Source organism: Dermacentor albipictus, chromosome 1, assembly GCF_038994185.2.
Source record: "Dermacentor albipictus isolate Rhodes 1998 colony chromosome 1, USDA_Dalb.pri_finalv2, whole genome shotgun sequence".
Classification (NCBI taxonomy): Eukaryota; Metazoa; Arthropoda; class Arachnida; order Ixodida; family Ixodidae; genus Dermacentor; species Dermacentor albipictus.
In genome coordinates this window covers 284271761-284298517 of record NC_091821.1, presented here as the reverse complement: position 1 = coordinate 284298517, position 26757 = coordinate 284271761, and the positions used below count along the sequence as shown (strand labels likewise).

The 26757-nt window shown below is 48.8% G+C and overlaps 1 protein-coding gene across 1 annotated transcript in view; it reads left to right on the top strand.

The window, feature by feature from the left end:
* Positions 1-26757, top strand: part of LOC139054423 (protein Skeletor, isoforms B/C-like) — a 455133-nt gene that overhangs the window by 85652 nt on the left and 342724 nt on the right. Inside the window, exon 4 of the mRNA XM_070531374.1 lies at positions 426-528. Coding sequence (XP_070387475.1) covers positions 426-528 — 103 coding nt within the window. The remainder of the gene's footprint in view (positions 1-425; positions 529-26757) is intronic.

Below are 26757 nucleotides of genomic sequence, written 5' to 3'. Positions count from 1 at the left end.
TTCAGAAATTCAGACAGTGCATTTTTACAAGTTTGATGGCGCATATCTTGTTAAATGGTGTCATCCACGCAATTCGTTTCAAGTGGATAGGCCTTGCAGTCTCAACCGCTAAAATTTGTAAATTGGTATATGTGCCATAGTGTAATTAGTTGAAAACTCAGCTAGTAAATTTCTTTTAATTAGTCAATGATGCATCTTAATTTTTTGTGCAAGTAATGTCCACCTCTTCAAGTAGACCAGCGCATATTAGCTGGTCTACTTGTAGAGGTGGATTGCACGAAAGATTCAAGACCTCGGGACTAGAATTGTGCTATTTTCCACAGTGAATGTTGAAAAAGTTTTTAAAGTGTTCGCTGAGACACCCTGTTAGTGTGCACATAGGCAACGAAGTCGCAATAGCACACGTCTGCTCATCACGTATGCAGGCGGCAGCCGCTCAGGGGCTACAACCACGAGAACTTGCTCCTCAAGCTGGACAAGCCGATCCGAAACTACCAATACCTGGCCGTGTACTGCCGACGATACTCGGTGAGATGAATATCCATTGCCAAAAGTTGACGCTTTTTCAAGGTGACGAATAGAAGTCACAATATCAATATGATGGTGCCTGCTGACTTAAAGCCACAGCACCTCGGGACGTAAACAACGCGCAAACTCTTAGGTATGTTAAGCCCAAACAGTTTCCATAAGGTTGTGCCGTGCATGACTTTTCCAACGCTCTTCTTTTCAGCGATTTCTGAGGCACCCTTTTGCTGCGTGCACATTAGACGAAAGCAGCGCTACAAGGTGGGACTCGTAGCCTTCGGCAAGTGCAGAATACTCTGCGAACGCGCACAATCGCCGACAATTGCAGTGGTTCAACGGTCGAGATGGCCAAGTTGAAACGCGCTCGCGTGCCCGCGAGAAATTGATGCGGCCGTGATATGCCGCTTGTGGATGCATGCGTTCGTGGCGTAATTGTTTCAATATCGGAACTTTCTGTAGGCGCTCCTCTATTCGAATTCTGCCGTCGGATGATTTCAACAATGTTTTACGAGTAATGGCTCAGTATTTTCTTGAACATGTCGAGTTTACAAGGTCACGAAACCATTTGAAGCCAGAAGGATGAGGCAGACCCATGTTTATTTTCACTGAATAAATTCAAGCGGCGTCTTGTTGTTCATTAAAAATCAGTTTTTATTTAACAATGCTTGTCAATGTGTTTGTTCACGCCTCACCTAGTCGCGCTTCAATCGCTGCCCCCTTGCTGGTGTCGGTGACCATTGACCGCCTTTCATCCGAACCTTTGAAACCCATTGGCATCGTCCTTGTATGCTGTGTGCGCTGGCGCCAATATACGATGCCTCATTCCGTTTCTCGGAGACACAAATCCTGGCCATGAAGCATACCATGTTCTGTATGCAGCAGACGACGAAAGTGACAGATGCATTTGTTAAGTTTCTTAAGCAAAACGCCAAGTTCGCGTCACGTTACGAAAGCGAAACGGAGCCATCAGCGCCGTTTTTTACGCGTTGTGCCTGCGTCACACCTCGAATAATATGTCAGGATGTCCAAAATAGAGCCCCGGGTTCCCACTAGAAGGTAATTGAGTCGCCATTCCTCTGAGCAAGAACGAATACCTGTATGACGGCTAATGCTAACAAACAAAACTGGCCTCTTATTGAGAAAAAATAAACGGCTTGCAGTGCTCATCTTCCGTCAGAAGGTATAGTCCATTTACTTGGTGTAAGGCAGGAGACCAAGCGGACAGCTTCCCGTATTGCAACAAGTGCTGTAGCTGTTGAAGACGAGTTGTGATCCAGTTTATATTGGCCTTAGGTGCCCAGCTGAAGGATCACCACAGATGGGGTCGAGCCGCATGAGGTCATGCATCGGTCTTGGTTCTGTGTTCACAAAGCCATGGTATAGCGCAGAAAAGTGGGCCGTATTGATTTGCTTAAGTCAGCGGAACGTTTGCGATAGAATGACTGATTGATATGATGAATGATTGCGATAGAATGACGAACAAGTAACGACGTTAAAAATAAATTAGGGGGTTTTACGTGCTACAACCACAATCTGATTATGACGCAGACACTAGCGAGGACTCCGGATTAATTTTGTCCACCTGGGGTTCTTTAACACGCACCTAAATCAAAGCACACGGGTGTCCTTGTATTTCGGCCCCATCAAAACGCGGTGGCCGTGGCCGGGATTTGATCCAGCGACCTCGTGTTTAGCAGCGCACCACCAAAGCCACTAAGCAATTACGGCCGGTGGGTAGGAATGACTCTGATGGATCGATAAAGGGTATTATTACGAGGGCAATTACGACAATGGGATAACGCTACTTAACTGATGACGATTTTTTAACGACGGCATGACAACAACGGCATAGCGATGACTGTGACGACTCACGATGACGACACGAGGACAATCGGAGGTTACCATGACGACGATGGAACGACGTCATCACGTATGACAGCGGACGCATGAAGATTGTGTGAAGGCATGGCCATGGCGTGAGGAGGACGGGACGACGGCATGAACACGACTGTATCATGTGTATGGTGACGTTGTCCTGATGGCACAGCGAGAGCCGAATGACGAATATGGAGTGACAACGATGGCACGACCATGACGGTGTGGCGACGTGAGTCTCACAACGAATGCATGATAGCGGCTCTCTGATGATGCCGGCGGGACAAGGGCGGATTGATCACGACTGAATGACGACAATATGATTAAACTGGAATGACGAAAAAAGATTGACGTCGATGGAAAAAATGAAGAAAAATTGGCGTTGATGGAAATACGAAGGCGGTATGAAGACGGCATTACGACAATGGAATGACGTCACTGATGGGACGACAGTGATATGGCGACGACTATGTGACGATGTTGGCGTGACGACTACTACTTACGAGAGTGGGGTGACAAAGCCGAAATGATGACGATGCAACGCCCACAATGGCATCACGACCACCAACGTAAAATTATTGGCCAAAGCGGTTCGGAAACTTGGACCACAATGTAAGATTAGCAGGCGTGACGATAGCGGCATGATGAAAGTCAGGTCACGAAGCTGGAATGACGACGATTTACTAAGCGCGACCTCATCCTCATGCAGAATATATTGCGCAGTAAGAACAAAGTACAGTTCGAGAAACCAAAAGCGCTGACTTTCAAATAAGGTTTTATTGCGTATCCCGAGCGTATATACACACCCCTCTGAATCTGCAAATGACATGAGCCGACTGAGGGGAATTGAAGGTACACTACGATGTGCCGTCTGCGGAAAGTGAAGCTCTTTGATGAAGCCACAAAAGGCATACTGACGCATATTCTCCAGCCCTTGCTATTTTGGTAGCTCCTATGATTTCACTTTTCAGGCTGTTGCGGTGGTGATCGCAAAAAGGATAGCTAGGTGGCACCGTGTCACATTTTTTACAGTGAGGAGCCAGTTGGCCAATTGTGGCATTGTTGCCTATTTTATTGTGCGGTTGTGCTCTTGCGAACGCACATTCAAGTGTCTGTCGGTCTCACTTATCTATTATCTTCCACATGAGAGTGGAATTTTGTAAATAATGTCCCTTTTGCAGGGGTCGTAGGCATCTACGTGTTTGATAGTGCAGCCGCTTTCTCGTGAGGCAGCTGAGCTTGCACGTACTCAAATGCTTATTTCGCGCCGTGAAGAACACTTATGTACCGGAACGTTTCCCTAGATTCTTAAGATTACGAAATACTTCATGCAGGTAAGGAATCAATGCTTCCACCAAATGTTCAGTGCAGCTGCGGCTGTTTTCTGCACAGACTTAAACTGAAGGTGGTGTGACACACCGAGTCTTAAACTGTGTGCTGCGCAACGCGAATGGTCATTTGCTGTATGGCTGCCCTCCGCACGTGGAAGAGTGACAAAACTTTATCAATGATCTGACGCGCCTCGACAGCCCATCGTTGTCGGAAGACATTATTTTAGGCCCTTGGCTGGAGGTTAAATCTAGCTTTCAGATCAATGCGCCCTTATTTTACTTTTTAGGAAATGCCTATAATGGTCCCCTGCTTTTTTTCACGACGGTATTTTTGACCCGGCTCTTTCCGTTTTCACTACCACTTTCCCTTCCCTTAGTGCAGGGTAGCAAACCGAAGGCTTTAACTCTAGTTAACCTCCCTGCCTTTCTCTCATTTGCATCTCTCTCGCTCTTAGGAAGAATGAGACTCGACTGTAGGCTTTGAGTAGACCTAATTGCTTCTTATATGTTTTACATAATCCTTTTGTGGCCATCGTCGCCAATCGTGCTCCTCTTTCTTCCCTCTTCCCCTTCCCACAGCGAAGAGTAGCTGGCTATAGGAATTTGCCTCAGGCCGACCTCTCTGCATTTCGTATCATTAAACTTTTCTCTCTCTCTCTTCTCTTTGTCTCATTTTTTTTTATCCTGTCTTCCGCGCTCTGTTCATCGCTCATGCGTGATTCCGCCTTCATTCTGCGATACAGCCCTTCGGCAACTGAGACTATCACATGCCTCGGTTCGGTTGTTGTGTATCGCCACCCCAACAGCCTGACTAGAGAAATTGTAGAACCTACCGAGTTAGCACGAGCTGGGAGTATGTGCATCAGTATGCCTTCTGTGGCTTTAGCAAAGGAAGAGCTTGACTCGTTGGTGTAGACGGCACGTGGCAATTTACCTTCTTGTCCTCTGCTGGTTCTTCTGATTTGTAGATGCAGATGTGTGTATGCATATGTGCAGGATCTGCAATAAAACCTTAGTTGAACTTTAGATGCATGTCGACTATCTATATGTCGATGATGACGTTAAAAATTAAATCGTGGGGTTTTACGTGCCCACGATCTGACTAGGAGGCACGCCGTACTGGGGGACTCCGGAAATGGGGACCACAGACAGACGGACAAACGGACGGACGGACGGACGGAGGCATCAAGGGCATCATAGCGGACTCTAACGACACTTGATGCCGTATGGGCACGACACGAGGAGGCACCAACCAATTACCGCTTCTTGGCGTAAATAACGAAAGTAATCAAAGGACTCATCATGCTGCCACTTGCGCTGTCGCGCCCAGGCCAGTTGACGCACTGTCGCCCGTCAAATACCGTGCAGTGTGGCTGCGTGACCACTGACATCGATGAAGTCGTAGTTTGCGAGACGCTGTCCGGAATCCATGCTGAAGCTTGGTGAATCAGTAGGGACAGTTTGCCATAAAAACAAGCAGCTCCTTCTTGCGGAAGAAGAATATGCCGGTGGGTCAATCGAGTATTTACAAATTCTAGCAGGTGAGACTGCAAGGCCTATCTGCTTGAAAAGAATGTTATGGACGACACCATTTACGAAATATCAGCCGTCAACTTGCGTTAAAAATACGCTGTTCCTCTCGCTTCCTTAAAAAAAACGTCGTTTTATGTACTTAAGCGCAAAAGTAACTGGAACGTCAATACTACGCTGAGTTGGAAAATTAATGTCTAAAAACTAGAGTCATCCTCAGAATTCGTTCTTAGTGGGTCCGTCTTGCTAACTTCCCCGGCTAGAATTTGTGCATTGCAATATGTGCCATAAAGTAATTAGTTAACAACGCAGTTGGTGAATTTGTGTTAATTAGTCGACTGTGTATTTAAATTTTTTGAGCAAGTGATGTCCGCCTCTTCGAGTAGACCGGGTGATCGATTGGAATTGTGTTTTCTGCCACAGGCAATTTTCAAAAATTAAAAAAAAAATCCCGCGACTTTGTGCTGTTACGTTTCGCCTCCGACGCGCGATATGGCCGGCGCGGATGCAACGGACGTCGGGGCTTCGTTCAAAGCGGCGGACATTTTGGCCCGTTCGGAGCGGCCGCGACGCATCCCTGCCGAGCGCGTCCCGGCATGTTCAGTGCCACGTGTCTTTGTGTGTGCGTGTGTGTGTGTGTGCCCACGCTTGTCAAAGCGCGGCAGCCGGGGAGAGGAGCTCCCCAAGTGTGAAGCGAGGAGGTCTGACCGGCGCCGGCCCGGCTGATGCGTCACTACACTGGTCTCTACATGTCTCTCAGTCCGTCCGTGCCTTGCTGTCACGTGGTGTAATCCCGTGACCTTCCTTCTTGCCCGCGACGCCAAGAGTATAAAAGAAGCTGCTCCCGGACGCCGAGAGAGAGGCTCCGATTTCTTCTGTTGAGTAACGTGCTCTCCCGTCTCTCTACTTCGGTCGACCTGACCGCCCGCTCTTTGCGATGCTAGAATAAACAAGTTGTTCTGTTAGCAGTCGACTCATGCTTTGCTGGGACCTTCGGATGCTTCCAGTGTGCCCCAGGCCGCCAGGCCAACGCTACTCTTGGGGCTTGCGACCCATTTGCGACAACGGGCGCCAGCGGTCCGATTGCAATAACGGGTGTCAGCACTGAGGTTCCAACAGCCGGTGCCATCGGTGGGATTCCAACAACCGGTGCCATCGGTGGGATTCAACAGCTGGTTGCCAGCGGTGAGATCGCGACAACGGAGGCCAGCAGCGAAGATATGCGGTTGACTGTATGCTGAGTAGCACAACGACCACCCGGGAGCAGTGCAACGAGCCCTGTGTGATGACTGGTTGCCTGCAGCGGAACGACTGCGCTGAATTCTTGGCTGCGAGGTTTGGTGAGTGCGGGACTTTCTTCTTCTGAGTTTTGCCAGGCTTTTGTTAGTGTCAGAAACAGAGCTGGTAATTGTGGTTGTCGTTGCTGCCGGGTTAGTTTGCGGCAAGACAATAGTAGGCAGTAGAGAAAGCAGCATTCAGAGCAGCCATGGATTTGAAGTCGTTGCGCAAACCGAAATTCTTGGAGCTTGCAAGAGAGTTGGGTCTGGATGTCTCAGACAAACTCAGAAAACCAGAACTGCTAAGGGCTATCCTTGAGTTAGGAGCTGAGGATGACGAGCTGTCGGAATGCCTTGAGACCATTGAGGAGAGGGAGACGGCAAAAAGACAGGAACGCGAACCTAAAGAACAGCAACAGCGAGAGCAACAAGAGAAAGATGAGCGCGAACGAAAAGAGCAGAAAGAAAAAGAACAGCGCGACCACGCTTTAGAAATGAAGCGTCTCGAGGTAGAGATGGAACGAGCTCGTAATGGAAATCAGGCACACGGTGCAGGAGAACGAGTATTGTTCAAAATGACTGACCTGATGCGGCCGTTTAAGCTTGGAGAGGACATTGGTTTGTTCCTGGTTAACTTTGAGCGAACGTGCGAGAAGCAGAGGTTCTCTCGGGAAACGTGGCCACAGCGCTTGCTCACATTGTTACCCGGCGAGGCGGCCGACGTAGTCGCTCGCTTGAATAGAGAGGAGGCAGAGGATTTCGACCAAGTGAAATCGAGTCTGCTAAAAAAGTACAGGCTGTCAGCGGAGGCGTTCCGTCGGAAGTTTCGAGAAAATGAGAAAGGCAAAAATACAGAGTTTTCCTACAGGCTTCTGTCAAACATGCAGGAGTGGCTCAAAGAAGAGAAATCGTTTGGTGACCACGAGAAAGTTCTGCAGTGTTTCGGGCTGGAACAGTTTTATGGTCGGTTACCTGAGAACGTGCGGTACTGGGTCTTGGATAGGCCAGATGTTAGTACGGTGGCTAGAGCCGCTGAGCTAGCCGAAGAGTTTGTGACGCGTCGGGCTCGCGGAGCTAAGGACGGTCAAAAGGGTGAATTTGGCTCTAAGTTTGAGAGGCCAAAGTTCACGCCCATGAGAGCAAAGGGGGACACACGTAGTGCGGATGCGAGTGAAAGCAGTCCGACGGAACGTAAGGAGACAGCGGCAGCCGAAGCCGAACGCAGAAAGCGGTTCGAGACGAGGCAAGCGCGCGTGTGTTATACGTGTCAGAAGCCGGGTCACTTTTCGGCGCAGTGTCCAGAAACAAAAACAAAAGTCGTGTTTTTGTCATTATGCAGCACTGACGAGAACATGAAGCTTCTCGAGCCTTACATGCGAGACCTCCTCGTGAACGGGAAAGAGTGCCGAGTGCTTCGCGATTCCGCAGCTACAATGGATGTAGTTCACCCCTCTTACGTAGAACCCGATATGTTCACGGGCGAGTGCGCATGGATCAAGCAAGCCGTGGAAGCTCATAGCGTGTGTCTGCCCGTAGCAAAAATGCTTATTGAAGGACCTTTCGGAGCACTTGAGACAGAGGCGGCAGTGTCATCTATGCTGCCCCCCCCAGTACCCGTACCTATTTTCGAACAGGTCCGATCACCTCCTGCGTGAGAAGGGGCTTTTGTTTGGTGAGGCTAGCGTTCAGGCCTTAACCAGATCGAAGGTTCGGGAGCTCGCTGCAAAGGCGGTAGTTGCGGGGCCGACGTTGTCGAACAATGAAAAAGGGTGAGAGGCGCAGCAAGCTGATATTCAGAGCACGCCCGAACTGAATAAAATTGAGCCTGTAGCGTTAAAGGCACCAGATATTGGAGAAGAAATTTCCGATGCGGGAAAGTTAGAAGAGCTATCTGCAGATTTGCTCATCGCGCCTACGTCAGACGGACTTAATAGGTTGCTAAAAGTCAGCCGGTCGGCTTTGATAGCCGAGCAAAAGAAGGATGGCAGCCTAAAAAACATACGCTGCATTGTCAAGGAAGGTATCGCTAAGAAAAATGCTCGCTTTGTGGAAAGAGGTGGGGTCCTGTACCGGAAGTATCTAGACCGCAGGGGAGTGGAGTTCGATCAGCTGATGGTGCCTCAGTGCTACCGTCAGGATCTGTTGCGCTTGTCGCATGGGGGTTCGTGGTCCGGACACCTAGGAGTTAAGAAAACTAAGGACCGTCTCTTGCAAGAGTACTATTGGCCAGGGTGTTTTCGGGACGCAGACCACTTTGTGAAGACATGCGACACCTGTCAGCGGGTGGGCAAACCAGGGGACAAATCGAGGGCGCCGTTGAAGTTGGTACCTATCATTACGGAGCCTTTTAGACGGCTCGTTATTGATACAGTGGGACCTCTGCCGGTAACAGCCACGGGGTACAGACACATTTTGACTGTGATCTGCCCAGCGACAAAGTTCCCTGAAGCAGTGCCGCTTAAAGAACTCAGCTCAGTTGAGATAGTCAATGCACTACTGTGCATATTTGCGCGAGTTGGTTTTCCTGCGGAAATCCAATCAGATCAGGGCACAGTGTTTACTAGCGCTTTGACGACAGCCTTTCTCGAAAGGTGCGGGGTAAAGCTGTTACACAGCTCAGTGTACCACCCACAGTCGAATTCCCTTGAGAAGCTCCTCTCCGTCATGAAGCGCGTCTTGAGAGCATTGTGGTTTGAACAACAAACTGACTGGGAGCTGTTTCTGCCTGGGGTGATGTTTGCATTGAGGACCGCGCCGCATGCGGCTAGGGGGTTTTTGCCAGCTGAGCTAGTGTACGGTCGCTCGCTGCGATCTCCGCTTCGCATGCTTCGAAACGGATCACTGCCCTTTCCAATGGCTGCAGACCATCTCTTTCACAAATGGCCACCTCCTGCACTGGAGCCTCGCTTTGCAACAACATTCCTTTGAGGTGCGTTACAAAAAGGGGAGCCTCCACGGTAACGCCGATGGCTTAAGTCGAAGCCCCTAACGTGGGAATCAGCCTCAAAATTGTTTGTTATTGATGTTTTTCTTCCTGAGGCAGGATTTTTACCATATTTCTTTTGTGTAGTGTTTCAAAGTGATGATGTGCTTTCTAGTGCAATTTTCCGATTTGTGGACGCGTTCTGAGTGCTGCTAGAGTACTGTAAGGAACTAGGCAGTAGTATAAAAGGGGAAAGAGCCTGGCATGGCTTAGTGAGGGTTGTGCCGTGCTTGCTGACTGAGCGGCTGAGTTTCGGCGCAGTTCTAACGCTTGCTGGGAACGAGAGAAAAATGACAACTCTCCTGAAGTCACTTTGCAGTGTCCTGTGTGAACCTGAACGTGAGAACGAGGCCTTCTCGGTGCGCTGCGCTCAAGAAACGCCGAGGGACGACCGACGACTTCGGTTATGAGCATCATCGAGCGACATCCCTCCGGACAGCGGAAGCAGTCCCCTGACCATCGGGATCTCCTTCCCCCGGCGGGGCGGTCTGTTACGTTTCGCCTACGACGCGCGATATGGCCGGCGCGGATGCAACGGACGTCGGGGCTTCGTTCAAAGCGGCGGACATTTTGGCCCGTTCGGAGCGGCCGTGACGCATCCCCGCCGAGCGCGTCCCGGCATGTTCAGTGCCACGTGTCTTTGTGTGTGCGTGTGTGTGTGTGTGCCCACGCTTGTCAAAGCGCGGCAGCCGGGGAGAGGAGCTCCCCAAGTGTGAAGCGAGGAGGTCTGACCGGCGCCGGCCCGGCTGATGCGTCACTACACTGGTCTCTACATGTCTCTCAGTCCGTCCGTGCCTTGCTGTCACGTGGTGTAATCCCGTGACCTTCCTTCTTGCCCGCGACGCCAAGAGTATAAAAGCAGCTGCTCCCGGACGCCGAGAGAGAGGCTCCGATTTCTTCTGTTGAGTAACGTGCTCTCCCGTCTCTCTACTTCGGTCGACCTGACCGCCCGCTCTTTGCGATGCTAGAATAAACAAGTTGTTCTGTTAGCAGTCGACTCATGCTTTGCTGGGACCTTCGGATGCTTCCAGTGTGCCCCAGGCCTCCAGGCCAACGCTACCCTTGGGGCTTGCGACCCATTTGCGACAACGGGCGCCAGCGGTCCGATTGCAATAACGGGTGTCAGCACTGAGGTTCCAACAGCCGGTGCCATCGGTGGGATTCCAACAACCGGTGCCATCGGTGGGATTCAACAGTGCTTAGTAGCTCAGCGCCGTAGCCTCTACGCAACTACGTCGGGTCAAAGGTAGCGTAGCTTTCTCTCTATGTGAACATCGCGCTCGATTTGAACGTTTTACTATATTTCTATTTCTCAGCTTTCCATAAGTGCATCTGCTAATTATTATCAGTCCATGTACACGTGTGATGCGTTTTCTTCGACCATTGAGGTGTGCCACGTTCTCGCCTTATTTCTTGCTTTTCAGAGCGCAGCTGTTAGGCGCCCGTTCTTGCGGCCAGCGTAGGCGCCCTCAGCGTAGCCGAGCGAACGAGCACAGTGAAGGATGAAAAAGCGTTCGTGAAAGACGGCGATGGGGACGCGAGGAGGAAAGCGGAGGAGGAGCGTGAGGCGTGACAAGCGTAGTTCTGCACAAGGCGATGGCGCCAGAGCAGCGCGCGCCTTATGTTCGCCGCCGATGACGCCATTGCGATGCCGCGCATGGAAACGAAGCGCTGCGGCACCGGTCGTCTGTTTGGGCGGCTGCTGCGAATCGCGTACCCGCGCGCTGCCTCTCGCGATTAGCGAGGCAGTCGCGCCACACTTCGCCCTGTTTCCAACGTGCCGCACGAAACAGGTTGTCCGCACAAGCCAATATATCTCGCGAAATCAAAACATGTATTGAGCTGCGCTCAAATTTCCCGTGAGTATTGTAATCATCGGTGAACATATTTTTATACTTTCTACTTTTTGTTATGTGTTTCTGAACATGGTCACGATTTTGGAGGATTAGAATTGCTCAAAAAATTTTCAATGTGATTTGCCCGCACATGTCGAGTACCTGCCAAACAAGCCCTGAGAAAGCTGCCACAGTACTAGTAAGAAATAGATGTGCCAAATGAGTTCGCAAAAAAAATATTAATATTTTAGTGTTCTTCATACGCTTCATCCACTCATCTGTACATACTCATCATCCCCATTTTGGGCGTGTGTCGTCGGGCTCTCGCTTGAAAGAATAAAGAACAGTCTGACGGCCTAAACGTTGCCTCACAAGTGGTGGAGTGTCCGGTCTCTCAGTCCTCTCGTTCCAGGTCCCTCGAGCTTCACCTACACTACATGACTGGAGCTTCGCCCGGGCCACCGCCTCTACCAGCTGCACTCGACCGTCTTGGAAGACCAGCAGGCCAATACCGCGACATCCACCTTCCCTTCTCCGACGGCAACCCCTTCTAGGACGGTCACCATCTCTCTGAATGATCCACTGGTGCTTGCTAGACTTCGTAGTGAAGACGTTGAAGACTGGTTGTAGGAGTACGAGCGCGTGAGTGCGTTTAACCACTTGGACGAGTCTACGAAAATTGCACGCGTCACATTTTATCTAAGAGGCGTCGCATTTGCGCCATCTTACGCCCAGGTTGTCTCTATAATGCCACCCTCTCAGCTGTCACCACAGCAGGCACCTGCAATGCACGGTTACCTAAATCGTCTCACAGCAACACCACCACCGTTTCAGTCTTACAACGTCTGGAGCCCACCTCGTTCTTTTTGCTACTATTGCGGCATCCGTGGCCACATTTCAAGGTTTTGCCCACGCCGTCAAGATGAACGACGTCGCTATGCCGGGTTTGAAAGGAATGAGTTTTCTGGCCCTGTACCACAATGCCGCAGCTCCTACTACAATTATCCATGACGTTCCCCATCTCAGCAAGAATTCAACACTGCCGGTGCATTGCGTTTCCCGCGTCGCCGCTCCTCTTCCCCTTCCAACCAACTACTCCGACCTGAGCCGCGAAATAGTGCAGCTTCAGGAAAGAAAGCTTCATCCTTCGTACAACATGAAACTCCTCCGGAGCGCCCGTGAAATGTACTTTTCTTTTGGTTTGTGTTGAAGGTGTACGGACTAAAGCATTGGTTGACACGGGTGCATCGCTTTCCGTTATTGTCACTGACTTGTGTTCTCGTTTGCGAAAAGTGAAGACACCATATAATGGCCCACCCCTTCGTTGTGCTAATGCAGATCTAATTCAGGCCTCCGGTGTTTGCACTGCGCGGGTTTTCATTGATGGCAGCCTTCACCACAAATACTTCGTTTAGCGCAATACAACGGACACAAGAAAGGCGACAGGACAAGGCGCTACTCTCAACTGTTGTATTGCGCTAAACGAAGTATTTATGGATCTGCATCAACTAGCCCGCCATCGCATTGTGCTGAGCATTCACCACATTCAGTTTGTGGGACTATCTTCGTGTACCTAGACATTGATTTTGGGATGGGACTTTCTGGCCTCAGCGTCAGTCTTAGTATGTTGCCCTCAGAGAATTATTCAAATGATGAACGCTGAATCTTCATTCGATCTTGATGCTCGCAGCCTATGTTCGTCACGTCTATCGGCTGTTTCATCGCCCCGGGCAATGAGCATATACTGGCACTGACTTCCGACATCATTGTTAATGGTGATGTGTTCCTTGTACCGAGCGGTCGCTGCATATCTGGTGGGCTTAGCATCGCTTCTAGCCTCGTGCGGTTTCAAGGCGGTAGAGCGTTGATCGATCGCTGTACTTAACCCTACTTCTTCCCCAGTTGTGCTCTCCCAGGGCACCACTGTGACTTGCTTTACTGAGAGCGAACCTCTTTCACTGGTACCTCCTCACACCGAATCACCACTTTTCTCTACCACAACTAATGATCATGCTGCGACCACTGCTTTATTGGCCGCGATGAATCCCGACTGCAGCCCAGAAAGAATAAGTTTTGGCCCTACTGCAAAAACACAATAAATTATTTGACGTTCACTCCAAGCTTCTGCGGCGCACTTCCGTCACAGTGGATCGCATCGAAACCGAAGGAAGTAGGATTGTTCACCGCCGCCCATAACACGTCTTCCGCTGAACGGAAAGTCATTGCGGACAACGTTGATGTCATGCCCAAAAGAGACATCATTCGTTCGTCGTCCAGTTGCTGGTCATTTCCTGTTGTGTTGGTCTGGAAGACGGCTCTGCACGGTTTTGCGTCGATTATCGAGCAATTAATAAGATCCCGCTCAAAGACGTATATCCGTTGCCTAGAATCGACGATGCCATCGACTCCCTCCAGGGCGCTGAATATTTCTCAAGTCTGGACCTCCCATCCGGCTATACCTATGCACGTGGCGGTCAAGGACAAGACAGCCTCTACAACACCCGATGGACTTTACTAGTTTAACGTAATGCCGTGCGGTTTATGCAACGGTCCTGCAACATTTGACCGAATGATAAACACAGTTTTATGCGGCCTTAAGTGAAAGACCTGTTTGTGTTATTTAGATCACAGCGTTATTTTTTCTACCACTTTTCTTCAACACCTTGAGCGTTTGGACGAAGTTTTGACATGCATCTCTAACGCTGGACTCCAAGTCAACCCAAAAAAATTCCATTTTACCAGAAATGACATCAAAATGTTGGGCCACCTTATCAGTAAAGATAGCGTTCGACCAGATCCTGACAAGGTTGCTGACGTGGTTCGGTTCCCTCCTCCAGAAAATCAAAAACAATTAAGAATGTTCTTGGGCCTGGCATCCTACATCCCCGGCTACATCAGTCGTTTTGCTGCCAGGGCGTCGCCGCTGGACTAGTTGCTTACGCCGGGCACTACTTGCACTTGGACAGACGACTGCGATCTTTCTTTTCAAGCCCTCGAGCAAACCTTAGCATCCCACCCCGTCCTCTGTCACTCCGGTGAGAACGCACCAACTTGTGGGTTGGTGCGTTCACTCCGTTGAGAACGCACCAACTTGTGGTTGGTGCAACAAACATGAATTTCAGTCATTTATAGACGAATTGCCAGAACCTTATGTTGTTCTTGGCGATTTCAATGCGCACAGCTCCCTGTGAGGCGACTCTCGTACAGACGCACGAGGTCGTCTTGTTGAACAGTTCCTTTTTTCTTCAGGTGCGTGCTTGCTGAGTAAGAAGGAACCCACGTATTACTCCCTAGCAAACAGAACCTTTTCTTCAATAGATCTTAGCATAACTTCCCCGTCCATACTGCGCGAACTCGAATGGGAAGTTACGAACAATCCTTACGGGAGCGACCACTTCCCTATACTGCTAAGGTCACCTAAAGGTAACGAATATCCTCCACAAGCTCCTAGGTGGAAGATTGAGCCAGCTGATTGGGAGAAGTTTCGAACTCTAACTAGCATCTCATGGGCTGACATGTCTTCTTTAGAAATCGATGCTGCGGTGGAGTATCTTACAACATTCATAATAGACGCCGCATCAAAATGCATATCCGAAGTGAGTGGTTTAGCATGTAAACGGCGCGTCCCGTGGTGGAACGACGAATGTAGGACCGTCCGTAAGAAACAAAACAAGGCGTGGGGCTTGCTACGCGCCTCTCCCACTGCGGAGAATCTTATTAACATTAAAAAAGCAAAATCCGAAGGCGGGAGAACGCGCTGACAGGCCAGAAGAGAGAGTTGGCTGAAGTTTTTATTGAGTATTAAATCGTTTAGAGACGAGCCCAAAGCCTGGAACAAAGTTAATAGGATTAGAGGGCGGCAAACATAATCACTCCCTCTGGTAAACACACAAGGCGATACTCTGCAAGACCAGGCAGACTCACTTGGGGAGCACTTTGAGAGCGTGTCGAGCTCAACCCATTATTCTCAGTCTTTCCCCAAATTTAAACAAATAGAAGAATGTAAGCCAATAATTAGAAAATCCAGACAGAATTAACCCTATAACCGGCCTTTCAGTATTGCCGAGTTGAGAGCTGCCTTGAACACATGCAAAAGCACTGCACCGGGACCTGACAGAGTCATGTATGATATGATCAGAAACTTACGTAGTGACAAACAAGTTACACTACCAACACTTTACAACACTATTTTAGCTGAGGGATACCTCCCATCTTCACGGAAAGAGGCGATTGTGGTTCCTGTCCTGAAGCAGGGAAAAGACCCCTCCTTGGCAGCAAGTTATCGTCCAATAGCTCTTACGAATTGTTTGTGTGAGCTCTTTGAAAAAATGATTAGTCACAGACTCATACACTTCCTTGAATTCAACAATATACTCGATCCCTATCAGTGTGGCTTCAGACAAGGGCAGTCAACAACAGATCATCTTGTGTGCATTGAAGGATATATTCGCGATGCCTTTGTACAGAAACAGTATTTCCTCTCCATATTCCTTGATATGGAGAAGGCATATGATACAACATGGCGCTACGGGATTTTGCGAGATTTGTCGGGAATGGGCATCTGTGGAAATATGTTGAAAATAATTGAAAGCTATTTGTCCAATCGTACCTTCCGTGTAAAAGTCGGCAATGCACTGTCACGTCCCGTTACCCAGGAAACTGGTGTACCCCAGGGAGGCGTGCTCAGCTGCACTCTGTTTATCGTTAAGACGAACACACTACGTGCTTCACTACCACCTGCCATTTTTTATTCCGTATACGTAGATGATATACAAATAGGCTTCAAATCCTGCAACCCCACAGTATGCGAAAAACAGGTACAGCAGGGCTTAAACAAAATGGCCAAATGGGCAGACCAAAACAGATTTAAGGTCAACCCCCACAAAAGTTATTGTGTTCTCTTCACAAGAAAGAGAGGCCTGGTCCCAGATCCTTGTGTAGAACTGGGCGGACAACCAATTCCTTTCAACAAAGAACACAAATTCCTAGGTGTTATTCTTGACTCCAGGCTCACTTTCATTCCTCACATAAAGCATCTTAAAGAAAAATGTCTTAGAACAATGACCCTACTTAAAATCCTATCCCACACAACGTGGGGTAGCGACAGACAGTGTTTATTGAATATTTACAAGAGCCTAGTTGGATCACGGTTAGATTACGGTGCCGTAGTTTATCACTCTGCGGCACCGAGCGCCCTTAAGATGTTAGACTCCGTTCACCATCTGGGTATCCGTCTGGCCACTGGCGCATTTAGAACAAGCCCTGTTGAAAGTCTATATGTAGAGTCAGATGAGTGGCCACTCCATCTTCAGAGAACAAACATGAGCTTAACGTATTTTCTCAAGGTTCGCTCTAATAAGGAACATCCGTGTTTCGCAACTGCTAACGACTTGACGTGTGAAACACTTTTCCATAACAGACCCTCTATGATACTTCTTTTCTCATTGCGTGCAAGAGAACTTAGCACGGAAATGGATGTCCCAGTTCTCGAACAATGCCTAATGCCTCCAGCTAAGCTAGTACCGCCCTGGGAGTGGCAACTGATAGAGTGTGACACATCCTTTGTAGAGGTCACTAAACATGCGCCAGAGACACATATCAAAATGCACTTCTTGGAGCTCCAGTACAAGTACTCGTGCACAGAGTTTTACACAGACGCTTCTAAGTCGCATGCCGGGGTGTCCTACGCAGCCATTGGTCCATCCTTCTCGGAATCCGGTGTACTGCACCCTGAAACAAGTATATTTACGGCTGAGGCCCATGCACTATTGTCGGCTGTGAAACATATCAGAAAATCAAATATTCAAAAAACAATTTTATTTACAGACTCCTTAAGCGTCGTAAAAGACTTGAAGTCGCGCTGTAAACACAGAAACCCCGTAATTACTGAGCTCTATTCCATTCTCTGTAGAGCGTATATGTCTAACCAGCATGTCATTATATGCTGGGTGCCTGGACATAGGGGCATTGAGGGAAACGTACTAGCGGACCAGATGGCCACATCCATTTCATTGCATGCAGTTAGTCCTATTGCTTCGGTCTCTGTCAAAGACCTGAAGCCTTTCTTAAGAAGAAAACTGCGAAACCACTGGCAACGTACGTGGGACGCAGAAGTAAATAATAAACTGCACGTAATAAAGTCACAGTTAGGTTCTTGGCCCTCCGTAACAAAATCACGGCGAACAGAAGTCCTATTCTGTCGCCTCAGAATAGGACACACGTTTGGCACGCATAACTTTCTACTCACTGAAAATGATCCTCCAACCTGTGGTAGATGCGGGGAGAGGCTGACCGTCCTCCACGTCCTGCTGGAGTGTCGGGCAGCCGAATCAGAAAGAAGGAAACATTTTTCTCTAGCATACCGCCAGCACATCCCCCTACATCCCGTAATGCTACTCGGCCCAGAACCTTTATTTGACACCAACGCAGTCCTAAGTTTTCTGAAAGATGTTGTCTTGAATGTTTCTAGTCCCACATGTTCGTAGTGGGTCCTCTGTTCAGAGGATGTCGCTGCGACAGCTCTTTAGTAAAGCACATGCCTCTAGGCCCTTGTGTTACAAGGGCTCTGGCGAGGCAGCAGTGCTCCAAGTAATTTTACCACCCTATATATTTTTTATTTTGCATCATTATTCTACGATGGATTTTAATGTTCATAGTATTCGTCATTTGTCATCGCCATAATTTCATAGTACATAGATTTTACGCACTTTACTGCGACAACTTTTAGGCCAGTTTACAGCCAAGTCACATCTTCCATAATACATCGTCAACATTACCACTTGTCATGGCGCTCTTTGGCCAAACCTGACCCTTGAGCCATAAAACATCACACATCATCATCATCACCATCATCATCTATAGCATTAACGAGAGGGTGGCAGGTCTTGTTGTGAAACTTAATAAGAGGCACAACTTGAAGGTCGTACGGGTCTGCGCCCCTACATCCAGTCATGATGACCAAGAAGTCCAAGCTTCTATGAAGACTTGGAATTGGCTATGGGTAAAGTCAAAACAAAATACACTAAACTGATGGGCGACTTCAATGCCAGGGTAGGCAAGAAGCAGGCTGGACACAGGTCAGTTGGGGAATATGCCATAGGCTCTAGGAATAGCAGGGGAGAGTTATTAGTAGAGTTTGCAGAACAGAATTATATGCGGATAATGAATACTTTCTCCGCAAGCGAGATAGCCGAAACTGGACGTGGAGGAACCCGAACGGCGAGACTAGAAATGAAAGACTTCATGCTCTGCGCTAACCCTGGCTTCATGCAAGATGTGGACGTGCTCGTCAAGGTGCGCTGCAGTGACCATAGGATGGTAAGAACTCGAATTAGCCTAGACTTGAGGCAGGAACGGAAGAAACTGGTACATAAGAAGCCGATCAATGAGTTAGCGGTAAGAGGGAAAGTAGAGGAATTGCGGATCAAGCTACGGAACAGGTATTCGGCTTTAACAGAGGAAGAGGACCTTAGTGTTGAATCAATTAATGACAATCTTACGGGCATCATTAAGGAGTGTGCAATAGAAGTCGGTGGTAACTCTGTTAGACAGGATACCAGTACGCTATCGCAGGAGACGAAATATCTGATCAAGAAACGCCAATGTATGAAAGTCTCTAACCCTACAGCTAGAATAGAACTGGCAGAAACGGCAGAAGTTAATTAACAATCGTAGGACAGCTGACATAAGGAAGTATAATATGGATAAAATTGAACATGCTCTCAGGAACGGAGGAAGCCTAAAAGCAGTGAAGAAGAATCTAGGAATAGGCAAGAATCAGATGTATGCGTTAAGAGACAAAGCCGGCAATATCATTACTAATATGGATGAGATAGTTCAAGTGGATGAGGAGTTCTCTAGAGATTTATGCAGTACCAGTAGCACCCACGACGCTAACGTGAGAGAGAATAGTCTAGAGGAATTTGAAATCCCACAAGTAATGCCGAAGAAGTAAAGAAACCCTTGGGAGCTATGCAAAGGGGGAAGGCAGCTGGAGAGGATCAGGTAACAGCAGATTTGTTGAAGGATGGTGGGAACATTGTTCTAGAAAGACTGGCCACCCTATATACACAATGTCTCATGGCTTCGAGCATACCGGAATCTTGGAAGAACGCTAACATAATCATAATCCATAAGAAAGGGGGCGCGAAAGACTTGAAAAATTATAGACCGATCAGCGTACTGTCCGTTGCCTCAAAGTATGTACTAAGGTAATCGCAAATAGAATAAAGGACACCTTAGACCTTTGTCAACCAAGGGACCAGGCAGGATTCCGTAAAGGCTACTCAACAATAAACCATATTCACACTATCAATCAGGTGATAGAGAAATGTGTGGAATATAACCAACCGTTATATATAGCTTTCATTGATTACGAGAAGGCGTTTGATTCAGTCGAAACCTCACAGTCATGGAGGCATTACGGAATCGGAGTGTAGATGAGCCATATGCAACAATACTGAAAGATTTCTATAGCGGCTCTACAGCCACCGTAGTCCTGCATAAAGAAAGGAACAAAACCCCAATAAAGAAAGGCGTCAGACAGGGAGATACGATCTCTCCAATGCTATTCACAGCGTGTTTACAGTAGGTATTCAGAGACCTGGAGTGGGGAGAATCGGGGATAAAAGTTGATGGAGCATACCTTAGCAACTTGCAATTCGCTGATGATATTGCGTTGCTTAGTAACTCAGGAGACAAATTGCAATGCATGCTCACTGACCTGGAGAGGCAAAGCAGAAGGGTGGGTCTGAAAATTAATCTGCAGAAAACTAAAGTAATGTTTAACAGTCTCGGAAGAGAACAGCAGTTTACGATATGTAGCGAGGCACTGGAAGTGGTAAGGGAATACATCTACTTAGGACAGGTAGCGACCACGGATCCGGGTCATGAGACTGAAATAACCAGAAGAATAAGAATGGGCTGGGGTGCGTTTGGCAGGCATTCTCAAATCATGAACAGCAGGTTGCCACTATCCCTCAAGAGAAAAGTGTATAACAGCTGTGTCTTACCAGTACTCACGTATTGGGCAGAAACCTGGAGGCTTACGAAAATGGGTCTGCTTCAATTGAGGACGACGCAACGAGCTATGGAAAGAAGAATGATGGGTGTAACGTTAAAGGATAAGAAAAGAGCATATTGGGTGAGGGAACAAACGCGAGTTAATGACATGTTAGTTGAAATCAAGAAAAAGAAACGGGCATGGGCAGGACATGTAATGAGGAGGGAAGATAACCGATAGTCATTAAGGGTTACAGACTGGATTCCAAGGGAAGGGAGAGAGAGAGAATCAACTTTTGTACTGAATCCTTAGTGATGGTTGGTGCGCGCTGGCACCAGATGGGGTGGAACCTTCTTCTCAGGTCCCATATGTGTCCAGCAGTTCCTGGTCCCTAGCCGCCAGCGCGAGCTGGGTCGGTAGGTCGGGGCTGGACAACAAGGTCTCCCATCGCTCGGGGGGTTGGGGCTGGGGAAGGTGGGGGGTAGGGATGGTGGGGGGTTCTTGAGCTTAGTGCACTCTGCAAGGATGTGTGCTAGAGTGCTTTTTGACCGTCTGCAAAAAGGGCATGAAGTGTCATGCTCTGTTAGAAACATCTTGTGCGAGAGCACGGGATGCGCTAGCGACCCCTCTTGCGTGCGTCGCACGATTGTTTGTTGCATTCGGCTAAGTTGCGGATGCGGACGGGGAAGCCTACATGTGCCGCTTCTGTACATTTGCGTGATTTCTTTGTCGCTTGTCCCGGGGTGCGGTAGCTCTGGCTCGTCCTCGGCCCGGATTGACAGCCATCCGGAAGGGAAGGGAAGCGTAGCAGGGGGCGGCAGAAAGTTAGGTGGGCGGATCAGATTAAGATGTTTGCAGGGACAACATGGCCACAATTAGTACATGACCAGGCTATTTGGAGAAGTACGGGAGAGGCCTTTGCCCTGCAGTGGGCGTAACCAGGATGGTGATGATGATGATGATGATCATGATCATGATCATAATGGAAGAAGTACTCAGAGCTTGTGGCACAATTCATAAGACGAGATCCGCATACCACCTCAAGCAGATGGCTTAACAGAGCGATTTTATCGCACACTAACGGATATGATATCAATGTGTAATGGGCAAACCACGACAGCTGGGACAAACTTTTACCTTTTGTGACGTTTGCTCACAACACCGCTATCCAACGAACTACGGGGTACTCACTTTTCTACGTCGTTTACGGCCGTTCGCCAACATTCACCATCGACGCCGCTTTCTTAAATATCCCAAGTGACTCCTCGGCCAGTATACCCGAGCGGTTCGTCTCGAGGCATGACGAATGTCGCCAACGTGCTTTCCTCAATACAGAAGTCCGTCAGCTAGATCGTAAGCAACATTACGACATCTCTCATCGAGACATTTCCTTTCGACCTGGAGAGGAAGTGCTCCTTTGGACGACGATTCGTAAACCCGGATTGTGTGAGAAGTTTGAATCACGCTTCTTCGGAACCTTACATTATTACTGAAGAAACTCCCCGTGTACGATCGTGTTCCTCCCGTTGAGGTTTCCGGTGGCGTACGAACAATTTCCAGAGGGGGCGGAGGCAAACCGCATACAATTTTGCCTCTCTCTTTCTCGATATATCAGGCACGTACCCAGGATTTGTTTTCGGGGTAGCGGCACAACCTAAAGTAGTCTTTCTTTGCAACTGAGGGGGGGAAGGTACCTTTACTAGTACAAACGTGAATAATGCCCACCATTCGCCATAAAGACGCGGATGCCCGCAAATGAGAATTGAAGTGAGGTGTACCTCCCAGATACGCCTGTGAGACACGCCTCTCTTTTACTTAGCAAACAAGGAACCACATTAAATGGGCCCGCGCATGACAAAAGCCTAGGAAGAACACTGCCAAAAATAAGTAAACAAGTGAAAGTGTAAAATAAAGATTTCTAGTAGCGTTTTTTGAATTAGCTCTGGAATTATTATCACAGTTCTTTTGGGTTCCTCGTTTACTGTTCGTGTTGTTATTCGGCAAGTTGCGTAACGATGCGTGGTCACCAGTCCCGTACAACCCCGTAGAGCGCAGTACGTTGCGGTTCTAGACGTGCTGCGCCCACCGCGGAAGGTTAGAAATGTAGCCACATTAACACAGCAGAGAAGTGGCTACGTCAGGCGGCTCCACTGATAACTGTAGAAGCGTCATTCAAAACACAGAGACTTATTCTCCACTTCCTGCCGTGTTTTCGCTACTTCCTTGTTAAATAAAAAGATGTTGATCCGTAAATATTTTCACAAACAACGGTTAAATTTGTTAATTTTCGCTTTTCCATCCTGTTTGGCTGTTGGCTTGGCTCTTTCCCGTGGTAGATCAATTAATTTCTCAACACCTTGCGGCTCTTATTTCCAGTTGCCAATTTTGCACGAAAAGTGCTGTACAGAAAGCATATTAAGCGCTAGCAAACAAGGACGGAAGGGAGACGACACCACAATGCGCTATATAAAAAAGCTAAATATGCTTTCAGTTTACCAACACACCCAACAAATGGCAGTGCTGTGCAATTAGGGAAAAGACAGACGAGGTAACGGGTGACAGTCATATTGCGTATGGGTGTAACGGTTATCGCAGGGTCACATATTTTTTTTTTCACCGTATCTAATCCATATCGCGGGTATATGGTTCCGAGTATCTGCCAGCGTCTCGGCGAGCCGTCACTCGAGGAAATATAGAAGCAAAAAGAAAAGTTAAACGCAACTGGCATTTTCTCCGGCCGCAACTCGTTCCACAAGCCTACAGACCAGCTGACTACGCACCGAATCCCTTTCTCGGTCCCTCGATCAGTCTAAACAAAGAAGGTTGAACTAACGAAACAACAGCGATGCTCATGATCGTTGAATAGATCGTGACAACTGAAATCATCTCGAGTTAATCGCGCGGGTACCAAATCGATGAGAAAACTGGCCGTCACATCCCAGGAGATGCAGATAACTGCCGCCATCCAAAAAGCGTGAAAAAATTGACGACCATATTCACTCTGTGAATACTCTGTGAATGGTAGCGAGAGCTGACGACAGTCAAAGCTCTCAAACGAAAAGCAAAGTGCTTCACCCCCGCCGCCGGTCGGCCCGAAAGTAGTGCAATGCTGGGCCGACCCGCTACAAAGTTGAAGCAGGCGTCAAGCACTCCCCATACATGGGCTGATCCCTACTGTAGTGCACTGCCAGGCCGACCGGCAGCGGAGGTAAAGCAGGCGTTGAGAGCTGCGCATACGTGCGTCCATCCTGAAGATTTCGAAGGGCGCGTCACAGGTTCGTGAGCCCACAGAGGCATGTGCCATTGAACTTGGACCCTTTCTGCACTATCATCAGGATCGGCCCACATGATAATTTTTTCTGTTGACGGATGCCGAAACAACTACGGAAGGTTAGTCATATACAGCTTTCGCTCTAAAAGGCAGGGAAATGCTGTCTGCCGAATAGATTGATTTGTGGGTGCTTTAGGAATGTGTGTCAGGAGTGGTGGCGTGGGGCGGGGAGGAGGGTATACCGCTTATTTCGGGAGGGGGGGGGGCGAGCCCCCCCCCCCGGGATTAAGGGGGCTATGTTCCTGATATATATATTGTAACCGCTATTAACATACTTCGTCGCTTTCATTTGTACATAGCCATCATCATCTTCCCTGTTCTTCGACTTCTTCACGCATGAGCTGGGGCGTTGCCTCTTTGGAATAAACAGCTCTGGACAACCTGGTCGCTCTCGGTATCATTAAGTGGTGGAGGTGCGTCAAGACCTCGACGTCGTCTCGTGTTCCCGTCCTCCCTGGATCTACGTTCCGCTCGCCGCCTGCGCCCGGCTACGCCTGCAACGATGGGCACTTCCAACCCCGGCCCTTGCGGCGCCTCTAACCCTACCACACATACGACCCCGGCTACGGCGCCTTCTTGGACTGTGACGAGCCCTCAGCGCGGGACTCCGCGGTGATGACGTCGACGATTGGATCGACCACTACGACCGCATGAGTTCTTGCAATAAATGGAATGACACCCAGAAATTGAGGCAGGTCGCATTCTACTTGACCGGTGTTTCAAAGACGGTATCTCAACAACGCATCCGACATGACGGATTTGTCCACGTTGACCTCCAAGCTGCGGCAAATCTTCGCTTCCTCGTCTGGCCGTGCAGAAGTCGCCAAACAGAAGCTGGGAACGCGCCTCCAACTTTCACAAGAGTCTTACACTTTATATTGAGGATGTCTTGGCTGTGTGCCACCGTGCGAACCATAGCATGACGGAAGCCGAACGCGTTCGGCACATATTAAAAGCAATTGGGTCTGTCACGTTCAACGCCTTAAACGTGCAAAATCCGGCTTCTGTCCAAGACATTACTTCCATGTGTCAACGCCTAGACGAGCTGCAGTTTATTCGTCTTCAACATGACAGCAGCGATCCTCAGGTTCCCCATTCTGCAGATCTACGTGCGCTTATCCGAACCATCATCCGCGAAGAGCTTCAAATACAAGACCTAAGGCGTCCACCTGTCGTCTGCTCCCCAACCCCCACCTTCGACTTGCGCTAGGTCGTGAAACAAGAGTTGACAGCGATGACTACACCCACGACGCATCTTGCTCCGGTAGCGCGCCCCACACCTAACTATGCGGATTTTGCTTCGCTACCCAACCCTACCGTGACCTCCGTGCTTACTGACGTTTCCTATCACCATTTGGCTTCGATGGGAACGAGAGCATTTGCTGCGTCATGCTACCCTCAGCGGCGTCCACCTCGTCCAGTTTGTTTTTACTTTGGTATGCCAACCAGATCGCTCAATCCAAATGTTTGTGCTCTATGGCGGCATTCTTTCTCGACGCAACATCAGCTCTGATGGACCACATTTGCCGCTAGTTGTCACTCGTCACCTCCGTTATGCTGTTCTTGCTGAACTCCACGACGCACTCACTGCGGGACACCTTGGCACCTCCCGCACTTATGAAAGAGTGTGACGTCGCTTCTTCTGGCCAGGCCTGTAGTGCTCTGTGCGACGGTGCGTGGCGGCTTGTGACCTCTGCCAGCGGCGAAAGAGGCCATGTGCGCAACCTGCTGGCTACCTTCATCCAATCATTGTTCCCAAGGAGCCTTTCTTCCGTGTCGGCATGGACCTTCTTGGCCTCTTCCCCACATCGATAAAATGGAACAAATGAATAGCCGCTGCAAAAGAATATGCGACCCGCTATGCTATTACACGTGCCCTGTGCACCAGCTGTGCTACAAGTGTAGCAGACTTTTTACTTCAGGACGTGATACCTCACCACGGCGCGCTAAAGCAGGTGCTGACAGATCGCGGCCGATACTTCCTGTCCCATGTTGTCGAAGACATAGTTCGTTCATGCTACACCGAACGCAAGCTCGCAACCGCATATCATCCACATGCTAACGGACTGACTGAACGACTAAATCGCACCATTACATTGATGTTGCTATGTAGGTTTTAGCAGGCCATCGTGATTGGGACAGCACTTTTCCCTACGTGACATTTGCATATAATTCGTCACGTCAGGATGCCACCGCTTTGTCGGCTTTCTACCTCTTGTTTGGTCGGCATTTTACTCCGCCTTTTGACACCCTACTACATTCGGTGTCGCGACGCACCACGGAATACGCTGATGACGCCTTTGGTCAGCCTCGTATGGCTCACCAGATTGCTTATGATTGACCTACAGCGGCTGAGGCGTCACACAAGACTCGCTACGACAGTCGCCACCGGAACCTTGGCTTCTTTCCCAGAAATCTCGTTTTTCTGTGATTCTGTGGACTCCAATTCGCCATGTCCGCCTGTCCTAAAAATTCGTGTCACGCTATACCGGGACGTATTACGACGTATGTATGTATGAATTATTACGATTATTATTATGACGTATGTATTACGACGATTAAGTGACACAAACTACTAAATCGCTCCTGTTTAAGACACGCCATCGTCATTACAGCTACGAACTGACGTCGTCCGCCGTATCCCGCTTAAAGGGACACTAAAGTGAAAAATGGTTTCCTCTGCATCAGTAAATTACCGTTCTACAACACCAAAACACCACTCTTACAACGATAAGACGTTTGGTAAGCCAGAAAAAGCGCAAGAACGAAATACGGGTGGCAACGCCTACTTAAGTTCCCGCACCTGGAGGCTGTGACGTCTTGGATTTTGGTGGCATCTTCTAGGACCTACTAATTATATATAGCGGTACAGATTGACTACATTGTGTTCTAAAGGAACCAAATAATAAACATGGCAAGTTTCGGGCCCCATATTAAGCCAACGCGGCCCAAACGCGAAAACATATATTGGAATCTCTGACGTCACGCTGACTACCGGCGCTGGGGTTTGGTGCGAAATTCAAATACTGATACTTGGACCTTCATTTTCTTATCTAATAATCAAACTAT